The sequence below is a fragment of the Hypanus sabinus genome, chromosome 22 (assembly GCF_030144855.1).
Source record: "Hypanus sabinus isolate sHypSab1 chromosome 22, sHypSab1.hap1, whole genome shotgun sequence".
NCBI classification, from domain to species: Eukaryota; Metazoa; Chordata; class Chondrichthyes; order Myliobatiformes; family Dasyatidae; genus Hypanus; species Hypanus sabinus.
The window spans coordinates 41,892,528-41,914,883 of record NC_082727.1 but is presented as its reverse complement, the minus strand read 5'-3'; the positions used below and the strand labels follow the sequence as shown (position 1 = coordinate 41,914,883).

Sequence of the window (22,356 nt, the reverse complement as noted above, 5' to 3'; positions counted from 1 at the left end):
TAACATAGAAGTTTTGATTTGAAATCTTAACATAAACTCTGGCATAGGAAATAAATACTATCAGATTTATTAAATGTACTGATTTGTTGGAAACATACTTTCAAGTCCTTCTTTTATTCATTTACCAGATACAGCCAAAGCTGACAGGAGTCATGTTTATTTTTAATTCCTACTTGCCCTTGAAAAGGTGATGGGGAACCATCTGCTTGAACAGCTATATTCTTTGAAATGGGAGATTGAGGATCTAGACCTACAACAATAAAGGAATGGCAAGCTGTTTCCAAAATAGAATAGTGTGTGATTTGGAGAGAAACTTCCAGGTGACAGTATTCCCTTGTGCCTGCTTTCTTGTCCTTCTTGATGACAGAGATCACCAATTTGTAAAGTGCTGTCAGAGTAGCTTGTGCAAATAATGGCGCACATCTTTGGGATGCAGAACTATGAGGAGTATAGACAGAGTAAATGCAAGCAGGCTTTTTCAACTGAGGTTGGGTGAGATAACAACTAGAAGTCAAGGGTTAAGGGTGAAAGGTGAAATGTTTAAGAGGAACATAAGGGGAAGCAGCTTCACTCAGAGGCTGGTGAGGGTGTGGAACACAAACGGAAATGGTGCATGCAAGTTCGATTTCAAAATTTAAGAGAAGTTTGGTTAAGTACGTGGATGGGAGGGCTATGGTCTAGGTGTGCGTTGCTGGGACTAGGCAGAATAATAGTTCAGTATGGACTAGATGGTCTGAATGGTCTATTTCTGTGCTGTAGTGCTCTGTGACTCTATGAATCTAGATAATTGTGCTACATTCATTATGCACCAGTCTGTAAGGACTGACAGGTTTTCCAAACTCCCATCTTAATGCCAAAACAGAAAAAATCAACAAAGGCCTAATGTAGAGCATGCATATGCAGAAAAAAACTATTGGGTGGGGGGGGTGCACTGCCTCCTACTTCTAGAAATCTTTTGCAATTGTACAGTTTAAGCTCTAGGCTTTAGTCCTTCCTGTATCTTCACCTGCTCGGTTATTATTTATGAAACAAATATCTAAAAATTATTTCCCATCATCTTATTAGTACATAAATAGAAATACAGGCATGCAAAATACATCTAATGCTGAGATAATATCTCCAATCCACAGTGACAGCAGGGATCTCTGCTAGCTACAGGACCATGAAGTTTAGAAGTTCACAGCACAGAAGGAAGCCATTTGACACATTATGTTTGTGCCAGCTCGTTGCTGGAGCAAACCATGCAAAAGAAAATGATAAAGTGCAGCATGGTTCTGATTTCTTTATATGCACATCTGGCAGGCAAGGCTCCCTGTTGATAGCAAAGTCTTGAGAAATATGTCCTTCTATATCATCATTTAAAAATAGAAATTATTCATCTCTATAATTAAAGTCTTCAGTCCAGTACATTGCTCTGGTTTCACAGCTTTCCAAGGCAGCACATCTGAAACATAGTAGGAATGGCATAATTTTGAAGAATATATGAAGCCTACCTTGGTTCTGTTATATATCAGTATTATCTGACTAATGTTATGAATATATTGTTTAATTCAGCATTTTTGTTGTTTGCATAATGCTTTGTAAAAGGCATACATCATCACGCCACCAGATGATAATTGTGCACCTCACTTAAAGAACTAAGTTAGACTCACATTCCCAGTTCCCTTGTGTTATTTTCCATTAGTTTTTATGCTTGGGAGTTACAAAAAATAATAGTGGTGACAAGAAGGTTTTAAATGAACCCGAGATGACTACCTGCCTGTTGAAGCACGGAGGATGTTTTCTTCACAAATGGAAAGACAATTACATTTTTAAAAAGGCAGAAAACAGAACAATTCCCAGGTTCATAAACAGTGAGTACCAGCTGTTACAGCTACAGTGTGTAATCATAAAAAAAGAGAAAAAATGGCTGACAACATCAGAAAGATTAGAACCACAGAACACTACAGCACAGTACAGGCCCTTCAGCCCTCCATGTTGTGCTGACCCATATAATCCTTTAAAAAAAGTACTAAACCCATATTACCCCATAATCCTCCATTTTTCTTTCATCCATGTGCCTGTCCAAGAGGCTCTTAAATACCCCTAATATTTTAGCCTCCAGCACCATCCCTGGCAAGTCATTCCAGGCACTCATAACCCCTCTGTGTAAAAAAACGTATCCCTGATGTCTCCCCTAAACTTCCCTCCCTTAATTATATACATATGCCCTCTTGGTGTTTGCTATTGGTGCCCTGGGAAACAGGTACTGACTATCCACCCTTTCTATGCCTCTCATCATCTTGTAGACCTCTCTCAAGTCCCCTCTCATTCTTCTATGCCCCAAAGAGAAAAGTCCCAGCTCTGCTAACCTTGCTTCATATGACTTGTTCTCCAAACCAGGCAACATCCTGGTAAATCTCCTCTGCACCCTCTCCATAGCTTCCACATCTTTCCTATAATGAAGTGACCAGAACTGAACACAATACTCTAAGTGCGGTCTCACCAGAGATTTGTAGAGTTGCAACATGACCTCTCTACTCATGAACTCAATCCCCCTGTTAATGAAGCCTAGCATCCCATAGGCCTTCTTAACTACCCTATCAACCTGTGCAGCGACCTTGAGGGATGTATGGATTTGAACCCCAAGGTCCCTTTGTACATCCACACTCTTAAGTAACTGACCATTAATCCTGTACTCAGTCTTCTGGTTTGTCCTTCCAAAATGCATCACCTCACACTTGTCTGGATTGAACTCCATCTGCCATTTTTCTGCCCAACTCTGCAGCCTGTCTATATCCTCTTGTAACCTTCAACAACCTACAGCTCCATCCACAATTTCTCCAATCTTCGTGTCATCCGCAAACTTACTCACCCATCCTTCCGCCTCTACATCCAGGTCATTTATAAAAATCACAAATAGCAGGGGTCCCAGGACAGATCCCTGTGGCACTCCAATAGTCCCTGACCTCCAGGCAGAATACTTTCCTTCCACATCTACCCTCTGCTTTCTTCCTTTAAGCCAATTTTTAATCCAAACAGCCAAGGTTCCACTTATCCCATGCCTCATGATTTTCTGGATGAGTCCCTCATGAGGGACCTTGTCAAATGCTTTGCTAAAGTCCATGTAGACCACATCCACTGCCCAACCCTCATCAATTCCATCAATCAGATTGACATATCTGATTATACAACAGATAACTGGAATATATATACAAAATGAATTGAGCTGTACTTTAAAGCAAATGGAATAGCCAATGAGAAGCAAGTACTGGTTTTGCTGATTGCATTGGATTTAAAGGAATACAATTTGCTGAGGAGTTTAACTGCTCCAACCAAACCAACCAATATGAGCTTTGCTGATATTGTGAAAGTAATGCAGGAACATTTAAAACTTAAACCATTGTTGATTGCAGAGTATTTTACGTTCCATAAGTGGAATCGAAAGGAAGGGGCATCCATTTCAGCGTATATGGCTGAATTGAAGGGATTATCTTAATGATGCACTGGAAGATCACTTAGTTTGCGGAACATTACAAGAAAGCATTCAAATACAGATCCTAACAGAAGAGCAACTACATTTCGAAGAGCAGTTGAAATTGCTGTATCGATGGAAACTGCAAACAGAGACGTTATTGAGTTTCAGTGAGAAAAGAAAGTGAGTATGATCAAAATTGCAACATCTAAACAGAAACCCGCCTGGCCAAACAAGTTGTATAACTATTGTGGCAGGAGCTCATATACAATACACCAGAGCAATGCAGATTTAAAGTTGAAACTTGTAGAAAATGCAACAGGTAGGACACATACAAAGACTATATTGGGCAGACAGAAATAAACGGACTGCACAGAGAAGAAGATAAGCTAAAATTTAATTTGTTGTTTCAAGAAGAGCACTAATCTGCATACTGTTGATGAAAAATCTGATAATGATGAGAATGACTCAGGACTGAGTAGCCTTAAGATTTACAAAGTGAACACTAACAATAGAAAAGCAATATGGCATACACCAGAAGTGAATGGCAAATTAAATAAAATGGATTTGGTCACTGGTTCAGCTGATTTAGTCATTCCACAAACTGAATTTGAATGGCATTTCAAAGATATTAAACTGCAGCTTGCAGTTATCCAATTAGAACTTACACTGGAGAAAATATAACTCCTGTGGGATTGACACTTGTAACAGTGAAATGCAACAACTGTAACAGGTTCCTGCCAAGCCTGCTTACTGTGCTCCACCCCTTGAACTCACTACTACGGATTGGGAAGAAATGGCAATGGGCAGAGCAATGTGAGGTGGCTTTCCAAAAGACAAAGGCAATGGTGACATCAGACACTGGACTCACACATTGTGATCCACATGGTCCAGTAAAGCTTGGCCACTGGCTCAGCTGTTTCAGACATTCTATAACATGAGTTTGAATGACATGAGTTTCAAAGATACTAAACTGAAGCATGCAGATGTCCAAATAAGAGCTTACTATACGAGACAAAAAATAACTCCTGTGTTAATGATATTTGTAACAGTGAAATACAACAACCAACAAACCATATTGGGCTTGTATGTGGTAAAAACCAGGAGGCCAGCATTGCAGATGTGTGATTGGCTGGGACAACCGCAACTGATTAGAGATCCATCCGCAATTTTGTATGCCACATCCCCTGCAGTAAAGCCAACTGAAAGCAAGTTAAGAAAGATACTGGATGATGCCACAGCAGTGTTCAAGAATGCCATTGGAAAACTCCAACATATCAAAGGTAAGATAGTGTTATATGAAGATGCCACACACAAGTTTTACAAAGCCTGTCTGGTTCCTGAAACCATCCTTGATAAGGTAACCAGTCAGCTAGATCACATGAGGCTGAAGGAACTCTTTCCAGGGGAGTGGAGGCCATGGGCAATGCCAGTGTTCCCAGGAGCCAAGAAGATTTGGTCAATCAGGATCTGTGGTTATTTTAAGGCCACCATCAACCCAGGATACAGAATATCTTTGCAAACATTTCTAGAAACACTTCAGCAAAATGGACTTGGTTGAGGCCTACCTACAGGTGGAGATGGAAGAAGAGTCCAAAGTGTTTCTCACCATAAACACTTACCAAGGGCCGTACTGCTATAAAAGGCTTTTTTTTTTGGAATAGCACCTGCACCTCGGTAGAAAGGTATGGACTAGGAGCTGCAAGGCTGCCTGGGCACTCAGTGTTACCTGGATGACACCATTGATACTGTTGTGGATAATAAGGAATTTCTCCAAAATCTTAAGGCAGCACTGAAGATATTAGAAGATGATAGGCTTAGAGCATGACGCAACAAATGTGAATTCTTTAAACTAAGCATCGCTTACTGTGGTCACACCATCAACGCACAAGGATTATACAAGTGTGCTGAGAAAATTAAAGTTGTGGTGGATCCCCCAAGGCCAAAGATTGTGTCCCAGCTGTGGCCCTTTTTAGGATTCATCAATGACTACCAAACCTGGCTACTGTGCTCCACCCCTTGAATTCATTACTGTAAGGCGAAGGAAAGACATCAGATACCATATTCACATATTATGATCCACATCATCCAGTGAAGTTTGCCTGAGATGCCTCACATCGAGGTATAGGTACACTCATCTCACATGTTATGAGTGGTGGAAGTGAACACCCCATAGCCTTTGCATCACATTCCCTTATCACTGCAGAGAAAAATTATGCACAGATTGATAGAAAGGCCTTGAGTCTGGTTTGGGGTGTAAAACATTTTAATCCGTTCTTGTAAAGGAGAGAGTTTTCCCTCATTACTGATCATCAACCACTAGTGTCCATTTTCAATCCACAAAAGAATGTTCCACTAACGACAGCAGCTCAAATATAGAGAAGGGATCTATTTTGCAGAGGTCACAATTACAAGGTTGAATTCGAGGATGACTAATTATGGAAATGTGGATAGATTGTCCTATTTACCTTTGGGAAAGGAAATACCCAAAAAACTTACTAAAGAGGACACTCTTCTTGATGTATTCTCCCCAATGCAAATTGGAAGTCACACTATTATGGCAGTGATGATCCAAAGGGAAACCAGAAAAAATACCCACACTGTCTCAGGTACACATGGCCATTCAAAATAGCTGTAATGTACAGCAGAAACTCCTGTTTTCCTGTTTTTACCAGCACAAGGATGAACTTGCCCGTGATGGAAATTGCCAATGTGGGGACAGAGAGGCGTTGTACCATCCAAGCTAAGGTGTTGGAGGAGCCACACGTCAGTCATCTAGACATGGTTAAAATGAAAGCTTTGTCTGGTGGCCTGGGATAGATCAGCAGATCAAGCAGCTTGCCATGCAGTGTTCAAGACGCCAACACATCCAAAAGATACCAAGAGCAGCACCTCTCCATCTCTGGGAATGACCTGCATCGCCCTGGCAGAGGATTTATGTAGATTTGCTGGACCATTCATGGGCACAAACTCTTTAGTAGTGGATCCAACTAAAAGTGGCCAGAAGAGTTCCCAATAGCCTCCACGACAGCCTCGCATGCTACTGATGTGTGGAGAATCGTCTTCTCAAGGACTGGTGTTCAGGAACCCATAATAAGTGACAATGGACCACAGTTTGTTGCAGCACAGTTTCAGTCATTTCTCAAAATGAATGGAATAAGACATATTACATTTGCACCGTACCGTCCAGCTACAAACAGCTCGGTGGAAAGGATGTCCAGAGTGTAAAGCAATGTCAGCAGAGCACGTTACACTGACTCTGAATCAGAAACTCACCAAATTCCTCCTGGTAAATTACAATGCAGCACTCTGCACAACCAACACCTCACCAGCTATGCTGTTCCCAGGCATCCCTTGCATTCATGCTTGGATCTCCTCAAACACAAACTCAGAAGGAATATACAGGAGAAACAGCTTAGACAAATTGAAAGCTCCTCAAACAAGGAGGTTTGATTTTTTCACTCCTGGGCAAGCAGTCCTGGGGAGGGACTACACAGGTGATCAAACATGGGTACTCATAAAGATTAAGGACAGAACTGCGTCTGTATCATTTGGAGACAACGTACCAATCAGTTGACGAAAGCACAGTCAATTGTTAGAGAAGAAAGATGGCTACTGCTGTCACAACCACTGCCTATAGTCCCAGAGTCAACTCCTACAACCAACAGATGCTGCAAAATCTGAAATTGTTTCACAGCCATGAGTTTCACCTACCAAGCGGAGTGAAGCCCTTGTCAGGGAAGATGTTATCCCACAAGAATAAGAAAGCCTCCACAGCAATTAAATATTTAGTCCTGAATGGGACATCTTAAAATTTACAATGCTGTGGATGTCTATATAGTACTTGGATTATACAGTCTGCTGTATATATAGTGTATATATAAAAGTTGAGATGCATCTATGTTGAGTTGGACTTATAGCTAAGCAGGGAGGAGGATTGTGTATTTAATATATCAGTAATATTGAGTAATATTGTAAATATGTTGTTTGATTGAGCATTTTTTGATGTTTACATAATGCATTGTGAGTTATCTGTGAAAGTACATAATTGGCATACATTATCACACCTCCGTATGATACATGCATACCTTGCTTAAAGTAAATATGTAGTGCACAAGTTTATCTCTTGCTATGTTGCCCAAGACATTTGCACAACACTGTATTTCTTGGACATTTTGCCTACAGTGTTCCAAATTGTTTCCATATTTTATTCTCTCCATAGAAATGTCTTATCTTCTAAGCTTGAGAACTAACCTTCTGTGCTTCCCATATCACTATTTACTTAGTTAGGTTCCATTCTTCATCTTGTCAGTGGCAGAGAGTTTTTGTGTGTAAAACAAATTAACATGTTGGGAACTGATGAAATCTTAGTAAAGAGATTACATAATACCAAGTGTATTTCTCTGAAAGAGGGAGAAGACAGTAAAGGAAATGGGCCAAAGATGAGTGTATGGATTAATATCACTCCTCAGCTACTCGTTTGCTCTCATTGAACAGTGGAAAGAAGAATTATATTCTCATAGACTTACAGATTTTCCAGCATCCTCGGTGTTGAAAATGGGAGCAATGCTATCGTGTTAGTAATAGGAGGCCAGTTTCTTGAAAATGAACTACCAAGTAAGCACCATCTCGGGGATTGGCCAATGTACATTTTAGAGTCCAATCTAGAGAACAATGTCCTGATATGGTACATGATAGGTTTCGACGATGGGATGCCATTTGTTTCAGCACACTGATGGGCAACAGCGTATGCTATCAGACATTTCAGATATTGGCTTTCAGGTCCCAACCACCTGAAGATCTCAAGGCTCATGTATCAGTAAACAGGATTTCCATTGTACTGAGAACTGGCACACTGATTCTGAGCATGGAAGAGTTCTACTATCAAAGCAGCTACAGGCCACCATATCTCATGCTTACAAAAGCATGTAAGGTGAGGACAAGTTATACATAAATAATTTCATGGATATAACTGTTCAGGTTATCCTCATTAATACAAGATAATTGGGCTAGAGAAGTTAGAGCAAAGAGAATGGGGGAAGGCAGAGAAAAACACACTTAATGGTCTACATTGAAAAAAAGCATCTTATCCAAGGGTTGTTACCTGCTTTATTTCATGAAGTAACCTCTACACCTTACTAGATCAACAAGAAAATAAAACACTTAGTCCAGTACAGGTTCAAGTCTCAAAGCATCAACAATACCTCTTCCCACCTCCACCCCCCTAACAAATGCTGCTTAACCAGCTAAGTTCCTTCAGCATCTACTATCTCTTGATGACCACATTGAAAATCACCTCAACCTGACTTCAGATATTGTGGTAGTTATTAGCAATCATGCATTTTAAAAAACATAGTTGCAGCTTCTGTTCCATGTGCCATTTCTAAGAATATCTTTGATTGAAAGACTATGTGTGCAACCAAGATTCCACCTATTCTTAGCCTGATTAAGAGTTGAAAGCTTTACGCTACCCGGAGACAGAATTAAAATTGCATTCTGCCACATACCATAGAATACTTATTCATGTTGACTTGAAGTCAATACTGAGTGAAATATAATCAAGCACATAATAATAAGTTCAAATATTCTTACCTTGTCAGCTTTCATTTAGTCTTAGATCTCCTGTAGTGCCTCCAGACATACCACAGGATTGATTCACATTGCACAGAACAATGACAATTCCACAGAGGATAACATTAACTGACACAGAGCTGGTTTAGACCACACACCAACTCCTATATTCACACCTCAGTGGACAATTTGTTGAGTTCCTGAGGTGACCCTCCCTAATTAGACCTTGTCTTTTGAAATGCAGGAAGATTCTATCTCTCAAAAACCCCTCACTATACATGTTTGCATTGGGGAATCAGTGGAGTCCATTTTGATCATGAGTGTGATGATGCAAATAGCCAAGAAATGACAGAGTTTTATCTTTGGGATACAGTGCTGAATAGGCCCTTCCACTCCTTTAAGCTGGTTCACCCAGCAACCCTAGCCTAACCACGGGACAATTTGCAATGATCATTTAACCTACCAACCCATATGTCTTTGGACCGTGGGAAGAAACTGGAACACCTGGAGGAAACCCACATGGTTATGGGGAGAACATACAAAGTCCTTACAGACAGCAGCAGGAATTGAACCTATGGTCACTAGTACTGTAAAGCATTGTGCCAACCATTATGTTATCGCACATGCAATGGATGCATGTCTATATTGTGTATCAAATACAACAATGATTGCTGCATGCGTGGTTTCATCAAAAAATTGTACACTCTAAATGTGAGCTTGGGTTGCTGTGCTTCCAACTTTGGAGGCCCAGGACATTGAAGGTCGTGGAAACAGGAAGGACACTCAAGATTCTTGAAGAACTCACCAGGTCAAACAGCATCTGTGGAAGGAAATAGACATTCAACTTATCAATTCCAGACCCATACTCAGGATGCAGATGAACAGTTTCAACCCAAAATGTTGAATGTCCATTTTCTTCCATGAACGCTGCATGATCTTCTGAGTTCCTCCAGCTCCTTGTGTACTGCTCCAGATTCCAGTCCTGACTGTTTCACACTCCAGTGATGTGGAGTGGTGCCCATTAGCTTTTGGCATGCATGGAATTTGGGCTGGTCATGAAAGGAATGAAAAGAACAACAGCCAAGTCAGCAATCAGAATTGCGAGGAAGTGAACCTTCCAATTGAGTACATAAGGCATTGATTCATGGCAGTCTGATGTTTGAACCACGGCCAATCAGCGATCTAAGAGATTGGCACAAGCAAAAAGAATAAGGCAAGGGCAAACAGAGCAGCTGATGTTGGAGTGGACAGGGTCAAAGTGGTTATTTGAGGCTTCAGCAAGGAAAGGCTTGAGTGAGAGAAGACAAAAAAGCTCTAGGTTGATTTTTTTTCCTTCTTTATATTTGCAGCGTTAGAGCAGCAGAGATGGTCAGGGAGATGTTCCTCTTGCGGGTTGTAGGAAGGCAGGACAACTTCAACTGCAAGAAGTGCATCCAGTTGCAGCTTCTTACACTCTGCATTAAAGAAATAGAGCTAGTACTGGAAGAACTCCAGACAATTTGGGAGGCTGAGGGAATGATAGATAGGACATACAGGGAGTTAATTACACCCAACGTGCAGGACGCAGAAGACTGTCAGCAAAGGGAAATGAGGGGAACAGCCAGTGCATCATACCCCAGTGGCATCCCCTCAGATACCTTTGGGGATGGTAACCGAGCAGAGGAAAGTCACTGTGGTCGGACCTCTGGCACTGAGTCTAACTCTGTGACTCAGGATGGAATGGAGGAGAAAAGGTGACCTGTAGTGATAGGGAATTCATTAATTACAGAAACAGAAAAGGGGCTCCGTGGACAAGAACGAGGTTCTTGGATGGTATGTTGCCTCCCAGGTGCCAGGGTCCGGGACATCTTGGATCGAGTCCCCAGCATTCTTAGAATGAGCAGTCAGATGTCGTGGTCCATGTAGGTACCAATGACAGAGGTAGGAAGATTGAAAAGATTCTGCAAAGTGAGCTCCAGGAGCAGAGTGCTAAGTGAAAGGATGGGGTTGCTCCTGTGCCACATGCAAGTGAGACCAGAAATAGGAAGATCATACAGTTTAACACATGGCTAAGGAGTTGGTGTAGGAGAGACCACATTAGATTTTTGGATCACTGAGCTCTCTTCCAGGGAAGGTGGGACCTGTACAAAAGAGACAGTCTGCACCTGAACTGGAGCGAGACTAATATCACAGCCGGAAGGTTTACTAGTGCTGCACAGGGTGATTTAGAGTTGCAGGAGCATGGGAATCAGAGTGACAGAGCAGATGATGGAAGGGTTGTGGAGACAGATGTTGTTCAGAGCTCAGACAAAGTCAGGAATCAAAAGGTTGAGTATAGTGCGACTGATGTTCTGAGCTGTGCATATTTCAATGCAAGAAGTATTGCAGGAATGGCAGCTGAGGTCAGGGTATGGATCAGCACCTGGATTAATTATACTGTAGCAATTAGTGAGACTTGGTTGCAGGAGGGACAGGACTGGCAGCTCAGAATTCCAGGGTTCTGCTGTCTTAGATGAGACAGAGTGGGAGGGATTAAAGGGGGGGGTGGGGTAACATTACCATTTAAGGAAAATGTCATGGACAGCGCTCAAGGACAGACTGAAGAACTCATCTAGTGAGGCTTTATGCGTGTAAATGAGGAATAAGAAAGGGCTGATCATGTTAATGGGGCTATATTGTAAACCACCTAACCGTCCACATGTCAGTACCTCCAGTTGAACTTTGTCTTTTTGTGTGTTTTCCCCCTAGCCATCAGTCTGTGGTTTGTATTGCCATGTGCTCGTTTGTTTTCACGTCCCATGTGCTCCTGTCCCCTCTCCTGCTCTACTCCGGCCCCTGTATTACTGAGTACTCTGCCTCTCACCTGTTTCTCATTATTACCTGTTTTGCTGCCACTTCTGTCTCATTGTGCTCCACTTATCACCTGCCTCTCCATTTATTGCTCAGTGTATTTCAGTCCTGTGCTTTCACCTATCTTTTGCCAGACTGTACTGGTAAGTATTTCCTAAGCCTTTTTAAACAGTTGTATCTGAACTCTATCTGTCTGAATATTGACTCTGCCTGGTTCCTGATTCTGGTTTTTGGATTTCTCTGGAATTTTTGATATATGCCTGAACTTTGACATTGACTTTGTTGTCCCTCTTGATTTGCTACTCAGTAAATGTCACAGTGCACATAGTACTTGGTCTGTGATTGGGCCTCTGCTTCAGTGCCCTGACACCACAATATTAAGAGGATCAAATCTGTACAGAGGTCACAGACTGTTGCAAGAAACATAAGGTTGTTATAACAAGTGATATTAATTTTCCATGTATTGACTGGGACTCCCATACTGTAAAAGGATGAGATGATATAGAGGTTTTCAAACATGTTCAGGAAAGTTTCCATAGAACCATAGAACATTACAGCACAGTACAGGTCCTTCAGCCCTCCATGTTGTGCTGGCCCATTTAATCCTTTTTTCAAAGAAAAAGTACTAAACCCACACTACCCCATAATCCTCTATTTTTCTTTCATTCGTGTGCCTGTCCACGAGGCTCACTTGTTTCCTCAGCCATGATTCCCTTTTCCTACAATTTTTTTCCTTGCCTCAGTGGGACAAATCTATCCTGAACCCAGCTCAAGTGGTCCCTAAACTTCTCCCACATTACTTCTTTGCTTTTGCCTTTGACTGTATTGTTTCCTTAATCAATACATAGAAGTCCCAATGATAGTGTGCAAAACTTGATCAGCTCTTAGGGAATGAGACCGGGCATGTGACAGATGTTTGTGTAGGGAATGCTTTGCATCTCGTGATGATAATTTCATCAGTTTCAAAGTACATATATTAAAGGATAGGTCTGGTCTGCAGGTTGAGATCCTAAATTGGAGAAAGGCCAATTTTGATGGTATCAGAAATGATCTGGCCAGTGTTCAAGTTGAGTCAGTAGTGAGGAAGGCAAATGTAATGTTAGCATTCAAGAGGCATAGAATATAAAAGCAAGGGTATAATGTTGAGGTTTTATAAAGGACCGGTGAGGATTGGTGTATTGTGAGCAGTTTTGTGCCACTTATTAAAGAAAGGATGTGCTGACACTGGAGAGATTTTGAAGGAGGTTCATGAAAATACTTCCAGGATTGAACAGCTTGTCATATGAAGAGCATTTAATGGCTCTAGGCCTGTTTTCACTGGAATTCAGAAGAATGAGGGCTAACCCAATTGAAATCTATCAAATGTTGAAAGGCCTCGATAGAGTAGATGTGGTGTGGTGAACTACATATACTTGTCTGGACACCCCCCCCCCCCCCCCCCCTGCTGACTGCTCCTGTGGCTCCTCCCACAGACCCCTGTATAAAGGCGATTGGAGGCACTGCTCCTCCCTCAGTCTCCAGGATGTTGTGTGATGGTCTCTTGCTGCTGACGGTGCTTTCTTCCAGCTAATAAAAGCCTATCTCGACTCGCGTCTCCGAGAGTTATTGATGGTGCATCATGTGGTTAGGATGTTTCCCATGGTGGGAGAGCCTAGGACCAGAGGGCACATTCTCAGAATAGAGGGGTATCCTTTTTAGATGGAGATGAGGGGGTATTTCTTTCACCAGAGAGTGGTGATTTGTGGAATTTGTCTCCAAAGGTGGCTGTGGAGGACAATCCTTTGTGTGTACTTTAAGCAGAGGTTGATAAGTTCTTCATTGGTCAGGCAATGAAGGGATCAGGGAGAAGGTAAGAGATTTGGGGCTGAGGGGGGGGGGGAAATGGATCAGACACGATGAAATTGCACAGCAGTCTCGATGGGCCAAATCTGCTCTTATATTTTATGGTCTAACTGCGATATTAGTCCCACCATGCTCAACCTTTTGATTCCTGACTTTGTCTCGGATCTTAACAACATCTTTCTTCACAATCACTTCACTAACTGTTCTAGCACTGGTTCCCATTCCTCTGCATCTGTAGCTTACAGCACTAGCAAACCATCTACTAGGATATTAGTCCCCCTCCATTTCAGGTGCAAAATGTCTCTTCAATAGAGGTCCCCACTGGAAGAGAGCCCAATGATCCAAGAATCTAAAGCCATCCCTCCTATACCAACTCCATAATTGCATGTTAAGCTATATGATCTTCCTAATTCTGACCTCGCTAGCGCATGGGACAGGTAGCAATATTGAGATCACAATCCTGGAGGTGCTGTCCTTTAATTTAGCACCTAACTCCTTGAACTCACTTTGCAGAACCACGTTACTCTTCCTCCCTATATCATTGATACCAACGTAGACCACGACCTGTTCCCTAAAAGCCTCACTAATTTTTATAGGTGCACCATAGATAGCATTCTTCTAGGGTGTACCACAACCTGGTATGGAAGTTGTCCTGTCCAAGACTGGACGAAGCTGCAGAAGATCGTGAACATAGCCCAGCACATCACATAAACCAATCTTCCATCCTAGGACTCACTTTACACCCCACGCTGTTGGAGCAGTGCTGCCAGAATAATCAAGGACACGACCCACCCAGCCAACACTCTTTTTGTTCCTCTTCCCTCCAGAAGTAGGTTCAGGAGCATGAAGACTCGTACGACCAGATTTGGGAACAGCTTCTTTCCAACTGTGATAAGACTGCTGAACGGATCTTGACCCGGATCTGGGCCGTACCTTCCAAATATCTGGACCTGACTTGCACTACCTTACTTTCCCAAGTGCAGAATCAAATATCGCCAGGATGATTGTATGCTCTAGTATCAATTGTTTGGTGACAATAAAGTAAAGACCTCTGGCTACTCTCCCTCCCACTTAATGCTGAGGACTCAATCCAATGTCCCAGGCCCTGGCATCTGGGAGGCAACATACCATTTGCAAATCTCCCTATCATCCACAGAACCTCCTTTCTGTTCCTTAACTAATGAATCCCCTGTCACCACAGCTTATCCTTTCTGCTCGCTTTCCTTCAGTGTCCACAGAGTCGGACTTAGATCTGTCTAAGCTGTGATCTTCCTACTTTTTTCCTACTGCTAGGATATCTCCCCCCACCCCCCACCCAACAGTATCCAGTGCGTCTTCCTTTGAATTAGTTTCATGTTTTGAAGTTACAAAACCACAGGGGTACTCAGCACTGGCTGTTTCACCCCATTCACGCTCCTGACTGTCACCAAGTTTATTGTGTCCTGCACCTTGGGTGTAACTTCCCTTCTATGTGTCCTATCTATCACCCCTTCAGCCTCCTGAATGAACTGTTCATCCAGTTCCTGCTCCAACTACTTAACGCGGTGTGTGAGAAGATGCAGCTGGATGTACTTCTTGCAAACAAAGTCGTCTAGGACACTGGAGGTCGCCATGTCTTCCTGCATCTCACAAAAGGATCATTCAATTATCCTGCCTGGTATCCCTACTGCTCTAACTGTGCAATTATAAAGAAGGAAATAATAAACAAACTGAAAAGGAATTCTATTTACAGCTTTTCATCTTCTCTCACTCAAGCCTCTCCTCACTGAATTTGCAAAACGTAACACCATACCAGTTTTTTAGGGAAATGGCCATGGGATACTCAGCCCTGACAGTTTAACCCCATTCACCCTCCTAATCAGGATTTGCTCTTGCAAATGAGTCCCCATCTCTGATTGACCATTGTTCAAACACCAAAACTCCGCAAAGCACTGCTTCTTCAATGCACACTCGCCAACCTGTACGAGTCACCTCTTCTCTTACTCCCAGTTTCTGATTGGCAGTGATTCAAATATTGAGACTCCTGTGAAGCACTGCTTTTTTAATGCACACAGACCCAACATCTGTGAGTCACCTCTTCTTTCACTCCTGATCTCTGTTGTTCAAATGCCCAGGGGCAGCTGGTTACTGGGCCTGGTATTTCTCCAGTGACTGCTGGTACTGGGCCTGGTCTTCCTCCAGTGGCTGCTGGTACTGGGTTTGGTATTCCTCCATTGGCTGCTTGTACTGAGCCTGACATCCCTCTCACAGCTGCTGGTGCATGCCAAGCTGTTGCTGCCTCTGCTGGTACTGGGCCTGGTCTTCCTCCAGCTCCCAAAATCCATCAATATCAAAAATGTACAAAACTTTGCTATACAAGATTCTTACTCTCTTTTTTTGCAATTTGACCAAACTGGGCAAATTTATCACCCTAATTCTGAGAATCCTGTTATTTAGATAGACTGTTAAACTTAGTTCTCACCAAAGCAGACACAGTCTGCTCCATCAATAATACTTTTACAACTGAGGCACACTTCAAATAAATTGTGTCATTTTAATAAATTGAAAAATTACAATATTTACACCCTTTCTTATTCTCATTCTCATACATGAATATTTAAATGATTTTGATTTTAAGTTTAGATTACCTCGATTAACAGATGGTAAAATTTGCAGCAAAAAAATAATTATTTCGGTTTGAAATAATACTTCATGTGTAAAATTACAGTTTGAAAAGTCATAGTTTGTCTTCCTGTGGTTTTATTTGGAGGAAAAATAATTTACAATAATTAAGCCCCTATCTTCCTGTCACATACACCCTAGGTATACCACTGGGGATTTTGACATCTGGCTTGTTCCCATCATTTCTTTGTTATGCTCATGTTTGTGGTTATATTTGGCACAAAGTACAGAATTGTGGCACAACTCTAAACTGCACAGAAGTAAACACAAAGAGATGTTGGATAACTGCACGTGTGTCTATCCTGCAATGGAAGCATGCCAGCTAAATTATCATCACATTAACTGATCTACTGGTTACGCTGGTGGGGTTTGGCAATGATTATGCTTTTTGTTACTTTATACAAAAGCTAGTTAATCAAATAAATCTGGTATTTTTTTGTATAAGAATTCACTCATTTTATAGTAATTCCATCTAAATAAATCTTCAGGAAAAGTTCCAGTTCAATTTTAATTTCCAGTCATCAGCACATCTTTGAAAAATAGATACTAGTCTAATTCATGGCTTCATAAACTGTAAGAACAAGACATGAATGATAAATTAAAAGCAGAAAATGTAAGAAATGTCAGATGGCCAGACAACAGTTGTTAAAAGAGAAAAAAGAGCCAAATTAAACACCCTTCATCAGATTTAAATATCTTTTGTAAAAACACAAGGTAAGTTTCTACTTACAGTAATAGTGTCCTTTGGTCATTAAGAATTGATATCAACATAAATATGATGAACAAATTATTTAAATGCCCTTGGAACATAAAAATGGTCATTTGGTCTTTTTAGTATATTGCTGAGACACAGAACAATCTAGCAAACGCTTAGCAACCACACACAAAATGCGTAGGGAACTCAGCGGGTCAGGCAGCATTATGGAAATGAATAAGCAGTCGATGTTTCAGGCCGAGACCTTTCTTCAGAACTGAAGCACATGCAAATCCATGTGATCACAGGGAAAGCATGCTAACTCCACAAAAACAGCACCACAGACCAGGATCAGCTCTGGCTCACTGCGTCTGTTAGGTAGTAGAACAACATCAAGCACCACTACACCACCCACAATATACCTGTCTATTCCAGAACTTGAAAAAAATGACATAAAATGCTATTATCCAGGGATAATTTTCTTCCTATAACACGCACAAAGGACCATTCCCCAAAATCACTATTTTTTGAATATATCAAATAGCTTGCAAATAATCAGAAATTATGCGCTACCTCAATATGTGCATTTGTTTAGATTAATACTTCAAGATTAAAAGTTGCAAGATTTTGAAATTCAACTGACCGATATATTTTTCTCTTGTGTGAGTGCCTCCTCCCTGATAACTGAAAATGAGCAGGAGAAGAAATTGGCAGGTGTATTTGTTCACCAGCTGAACCTGGAAATGGCGTACCTCATGATATCAGCAACTCTGAATCCTTTCTTACGTGCTAAATCCATCAAGAACATTCTTCTGCTTGATCCCATTTTCCTTTCCACAATAAATAAGAGCAGATCTTGAAATTTCACTTCATATTTACTGTGTAAGCTGCAGTGTTCACCACCTTTCTGCTTTTTTCTCTTAGGCATGATTCCCATACCTCCCAGTTTTTCAGCTGAGCTCATTTTGTCCTAATTACTGTGATGTAAATGTTGCTCTCTCTGCTGTACAACAAACCTCTGACACCTGCACCCTCTCTCTACACTTTTTATGCCCTTACACCCATCAATGATGTCAGTAAAGTCACCTCCCATCATTTTCTAAACAAGTACTTTAAAGAAGAGATTCACTGAATCCCTAAACTAGCAGTAGAGAAGTATTGATTATCCCTTTGAGGAGTGCAAAACTCCATTGCATTTGAAAAACAACACAGTACTTTTTAATTGCATGGTCATTATTCAAAATTTTTTTCATATTGTACAGTTCTACAATCCTGAGTCAGACGCCTTTTTTTTGAAGTTTCAGAACTAGCAATCTTAACAAAAGAATGCAAAAATATTGTGATGCTCTGGAGGGGTGGGGGGAAAGGGCATGGTTGACAGCCTGCCCTTGTATTTCTAATGACAAGTACTGTTTACTGTTCTTGTGTTAAAATGCTTTTGTGGGAATATGGTGGGAAGTTCAAGTTCATTTATTGCTACTATTTAGCTTGTTATTCGCTTGTGTATTTGCGGGTCATCCTAACTGTAACTGGGCTGTGTTATGGTCATCTCCCCGGTCTGTATGAGACCGTAGTTGAGTTTATGAGCTTCTTTGTCTGCTATTAAGGACCAAAGGCTTGCCACATTGGTGTCAAGGAGTGGGATCCAAAATTAACATCGAGACATAAGAGCCATGATATCAGACAGAGCACCTTAAGACCCGGGGAACAAGTCAAGGGGCCGAGCTTTATGCCTCTCCAGGCCACACTTATGAAGTCAGGACCCAGAGGGAGGACATGGGAACTGACCACTGTGCCTTCCTGGGGAGCATACCCAGGCTCCCCAACCCGGGGGACACAGCAGAGCGCATCACCCACCTCCATTACAACCCACACCGGGGAAACCAAGACGCTGTAGGTCCATGGGAGGATGGGCACCATGGCAGATGCCGCTGGAGCAACAGGAAGACCGAATGGCATCGACTATTAGCGCCACAAGTTCCAGCCCTGAAGTGCCCCGGATACAACAGTACCCACCACCCAGAGCCTTACCTGCCATGCCAAACTTGCGGCATGGCACAGCAGGTGAAGCTCCACCGAGACGGCGATGCCCCTTGTCCTGTCACTGGAGGGGGATGCCCTGTAGGACCTCCTCGGCCTAACGCCAGCAAAGCAGAATGACTGCAGGGGGCTCCTAGTGGCACTGGAGCAGTGCTTCGAGCCGAGGCCATCGACGGAAGCAATAAGGGAAGAAGACGGCACTGAGTGGGAGAAAGTTTGGGAGCGCTCGCAGCAGGTCTCTGCCACTGTGCTCGGTATGACTACTTCCCAGTTCCCTCCCATGGCCCAGGAAGAGATTGCCCTCCAAGCCTTTCAAAAGGTGCTGATACCAGAGCACCTTTGGCAGCATGTTTGCCTGATGTCGCCATCATCGCTGGCTGAGGTGGAGGGAGCAGAAGCTATTGTTAGTCCTTCCCAGGTGCTCCAGCATCATCCTGCATGCCACAGGCTGGGGCTTGTCTCACCAAGACATTTGGCCAAGGACTGCCCCGCACCAGCACCATGCCACAGAGCGGGGACCAACAGCGGCTGCGCAGTGGGTGGGCGAGTAACTCTGTGCTGGCTCGGGTGAGGGAATGGCTGAGTGCGGGGTGACAGCTGGAGTGGGCAGAGGTCTCTGCCCTGGATCCAGAGACCAAAGCCCTGTACTCGCAGTGGAGAATGCTGGAGGGGCACGACGGGTTGCTGTGCCGGCGGTGACAGTGGCCCAATGGTGACAGACATCTCTTGCAGCTGGTGGACCCCTGGGGCAGTCGGTGCACAGGCTGGTGGGTCTGGTCATTTCAGGGTCGCAAAGACAATGGGAAAGCTGCACAAGTACTACTGATCTGTGTAGAGGCAGGATGAGGGGCGTGATGCCATCATGGTACTGCCATGATGCATGCGCAGCCCAGAAAGGGCTGGGCCACCAGTTTACAGCACCAATGCAGCAGTACATAGTGGGGGCCCTAGTATAGGCCCACTGCCCCTCCTGGGAGAAGGGACTATCCCACAAGCTGGGAAGCCACTGGAAGGGGCTGGGATAGGTGCTCAACTGCATCTCTGATGTGGTATATCAAGTGCGGTCACCGAGCGGCAGGAGGTAATCATGCTGCACCGTGCCAGCCCTTGGCCGCTATCAACCTAGTGAGGCAGAAGGAAGGAAGTGACAGTCCAAGTGCCCTGCCTCCTGCCTCACCAAACTGTGCCTCCCCGGGGGGAGGGGGTCTCCAGAAACCCCAAAGCCCCTGATAGCGACATTGACCACCAGGGGGATTTTTGGACCCTCTTATGGACTCTGGGGTTGTCAAAGACAGCTGACCCCTTAGGTTGGGGCAGTGTGATGCTCTAGGTGTGGGGGGGAGGGGGCGTGTCAATAGCCTGGCCATGCATTTCTAATGACCAATGCTGATAAAATGTTTTTGTGGGATTATGATAGGAAGTTCAAGTTCATTTATTGTTACATTTTAGCTTGGGTTATGCAGTTATTCACTTGTGTATTTGTGGGTCACCTTAACTGTAACTGGGATATGTGATGGTCACCTTCCCCGTCTGTATGAGTCTGAGCTGTTCTCTCTCCGGGTCATGGTGCCCAGTCTATTTTTGTGTTTATCACAATAAAACTGTTGTTGAGTTTAAAAAGATTCCTCATCTGTCATTCTGGACCAATTGCTTGCCACAATATATATTTTTCACTTTCTTAACTTCACATTTTTGCCTCAATCTTTTGAAGAGAAATTAATCCTGAAGAATGTGATATGTTTGTCTCCTAATACCAAGAGCCAAGTCATCAAGGAAGTCCTTTTGAAAGCAAAAGAAATGTTGAATTCAAGCTATAAAACAGAATATAAGTTTTGAACTAATGTTCTTTTTCAACTCTTTGTATGATTATGAATGGTCCATGAGGTGAGTTCTGCAGAATTACAATATTATTATTGCTGCTCATGAGGTATTTGACATCTCTTACCATTCGTAGAGTCTAGGTTATGAGCTTTAATTTTACCCCCTCACTAGATCAGTAAAAACAACCATACCTTTGGAGAAACAAGTAAGTGCAATTACGAAGAAAGCATCACAGCACCTCTACTTCCTTAGGAGTTGGCAGAAAATCGGCATGACATCTGAAACACTGGCAAACTTCTATAGATGTGTAATGGAGAGCGTAGTGACTGCCTGCATCACACCAATGCTGCTGAATGGAAAATCTTACAAAAAGTAATGGATAAAGTCCAATCACAAACAATCTATGTCAGGTCTTGAGGCACCATCAATAACTCACTCTGAGACGTAAAGGTGAGATATTGGCATTTATTGACTGGAAGAAGGAACAAGCAGTGGTTGACCACCATACTACATCCTGAAGACTGAGGGCCGGGCTCAGGCCTCAATCGCCTTTATACAGGGGTCAGTGGGAGGAGCCACAGGAGCAGTCAGCAGGGGGCGTGTCCAGACAGGTATATGTAGTTCACCACAGGTCTCACTGATACAATATAGAGGAGGGAACACTGGATACAGTAGGTGACCCCAACAGACTCACAGTTGAAGAGTCGCCTCACCTGGAAGGACTGTTTAGGGCCCTGAATGGTAGTGAGCCCGCTTCACTGAGCACCTACACTCCGTCTGCCAGATAAAGCAGGATCTCCTAGTGGCCAGTATGTTAATTCTACTTCCCATCCCCACTCCAACATACCAGTCCATGGCCTCCTCTACTGCGGCAATGAGGCCACACTCAGGTTGGAGGATCAACACCTTATATTCTGTCTGGGAAGCCTCCAATCTGATGGCATGAACATTGATTTCTTGAACTTACAGTAATTGTACCCCTCTCCTTCACCATTCCCCATTTCCATTTCCCTCTCTCATTTCCTTACCTGCCCATCACCTCCCTCTGGTGCTCCTCCCCCTTCCTTTCTTCCATGACCTTCTGTTCTCTCCTATCAGATTCCCCTTCTCCAGCCCTTATCTCTTTCACCAATCAACTTCCTAGCTCTCTACTTCACCCCTCCTCCTCTCTTCAGTTTCACCCGCCACCTTGCATTTCTTCCTGCCCTCCCTCCACCTTCTAATTCCGACTTCTCATTTTTTTCTCTAGTCCGGATGAAGAATCTTGGCCTGAGGAGTTGACAATTGACTCTTTTCCATAGATGCTCCCTCACCCGCTGAGTTCGTCCAGCATTTCGTGAGAGTTGCTTGGATGCGGTTCAGTCCGTTACAGGTAGAGCTCATCCCACCATTGAGCAAATCAATATGAAATGCTGTCGCAGGAAAGCAGCATCCATCATCAGGG

The 22,356-nt window shown here is 43.0% G+C and overlaps 1 protein-coding gene across 1 annotated transcript in view; it reads right to left on the bottom strand.

Annotated features, from left to right (window-relative positions):
• The window catches only part of dntt (deoxynucleotidyltransferase, terminal), a 257,914-nt gene extending 239,899 nt beyond the window's left edge, over positions 1-18,015 (bottom strand). Inside the window, exon 1 of the mRNA XM_059947612.1 lies at positions 17,804-18,015. Coding sequence (XP_059803595.1) covers positions 17,804-18,015 — 212 coding nt within the window. The remainder of the gene's footprint in view (positions 1-17,803) is intronic.
• Positions 18,016-22,356: the final 4,341 nt, after the last annotated feature.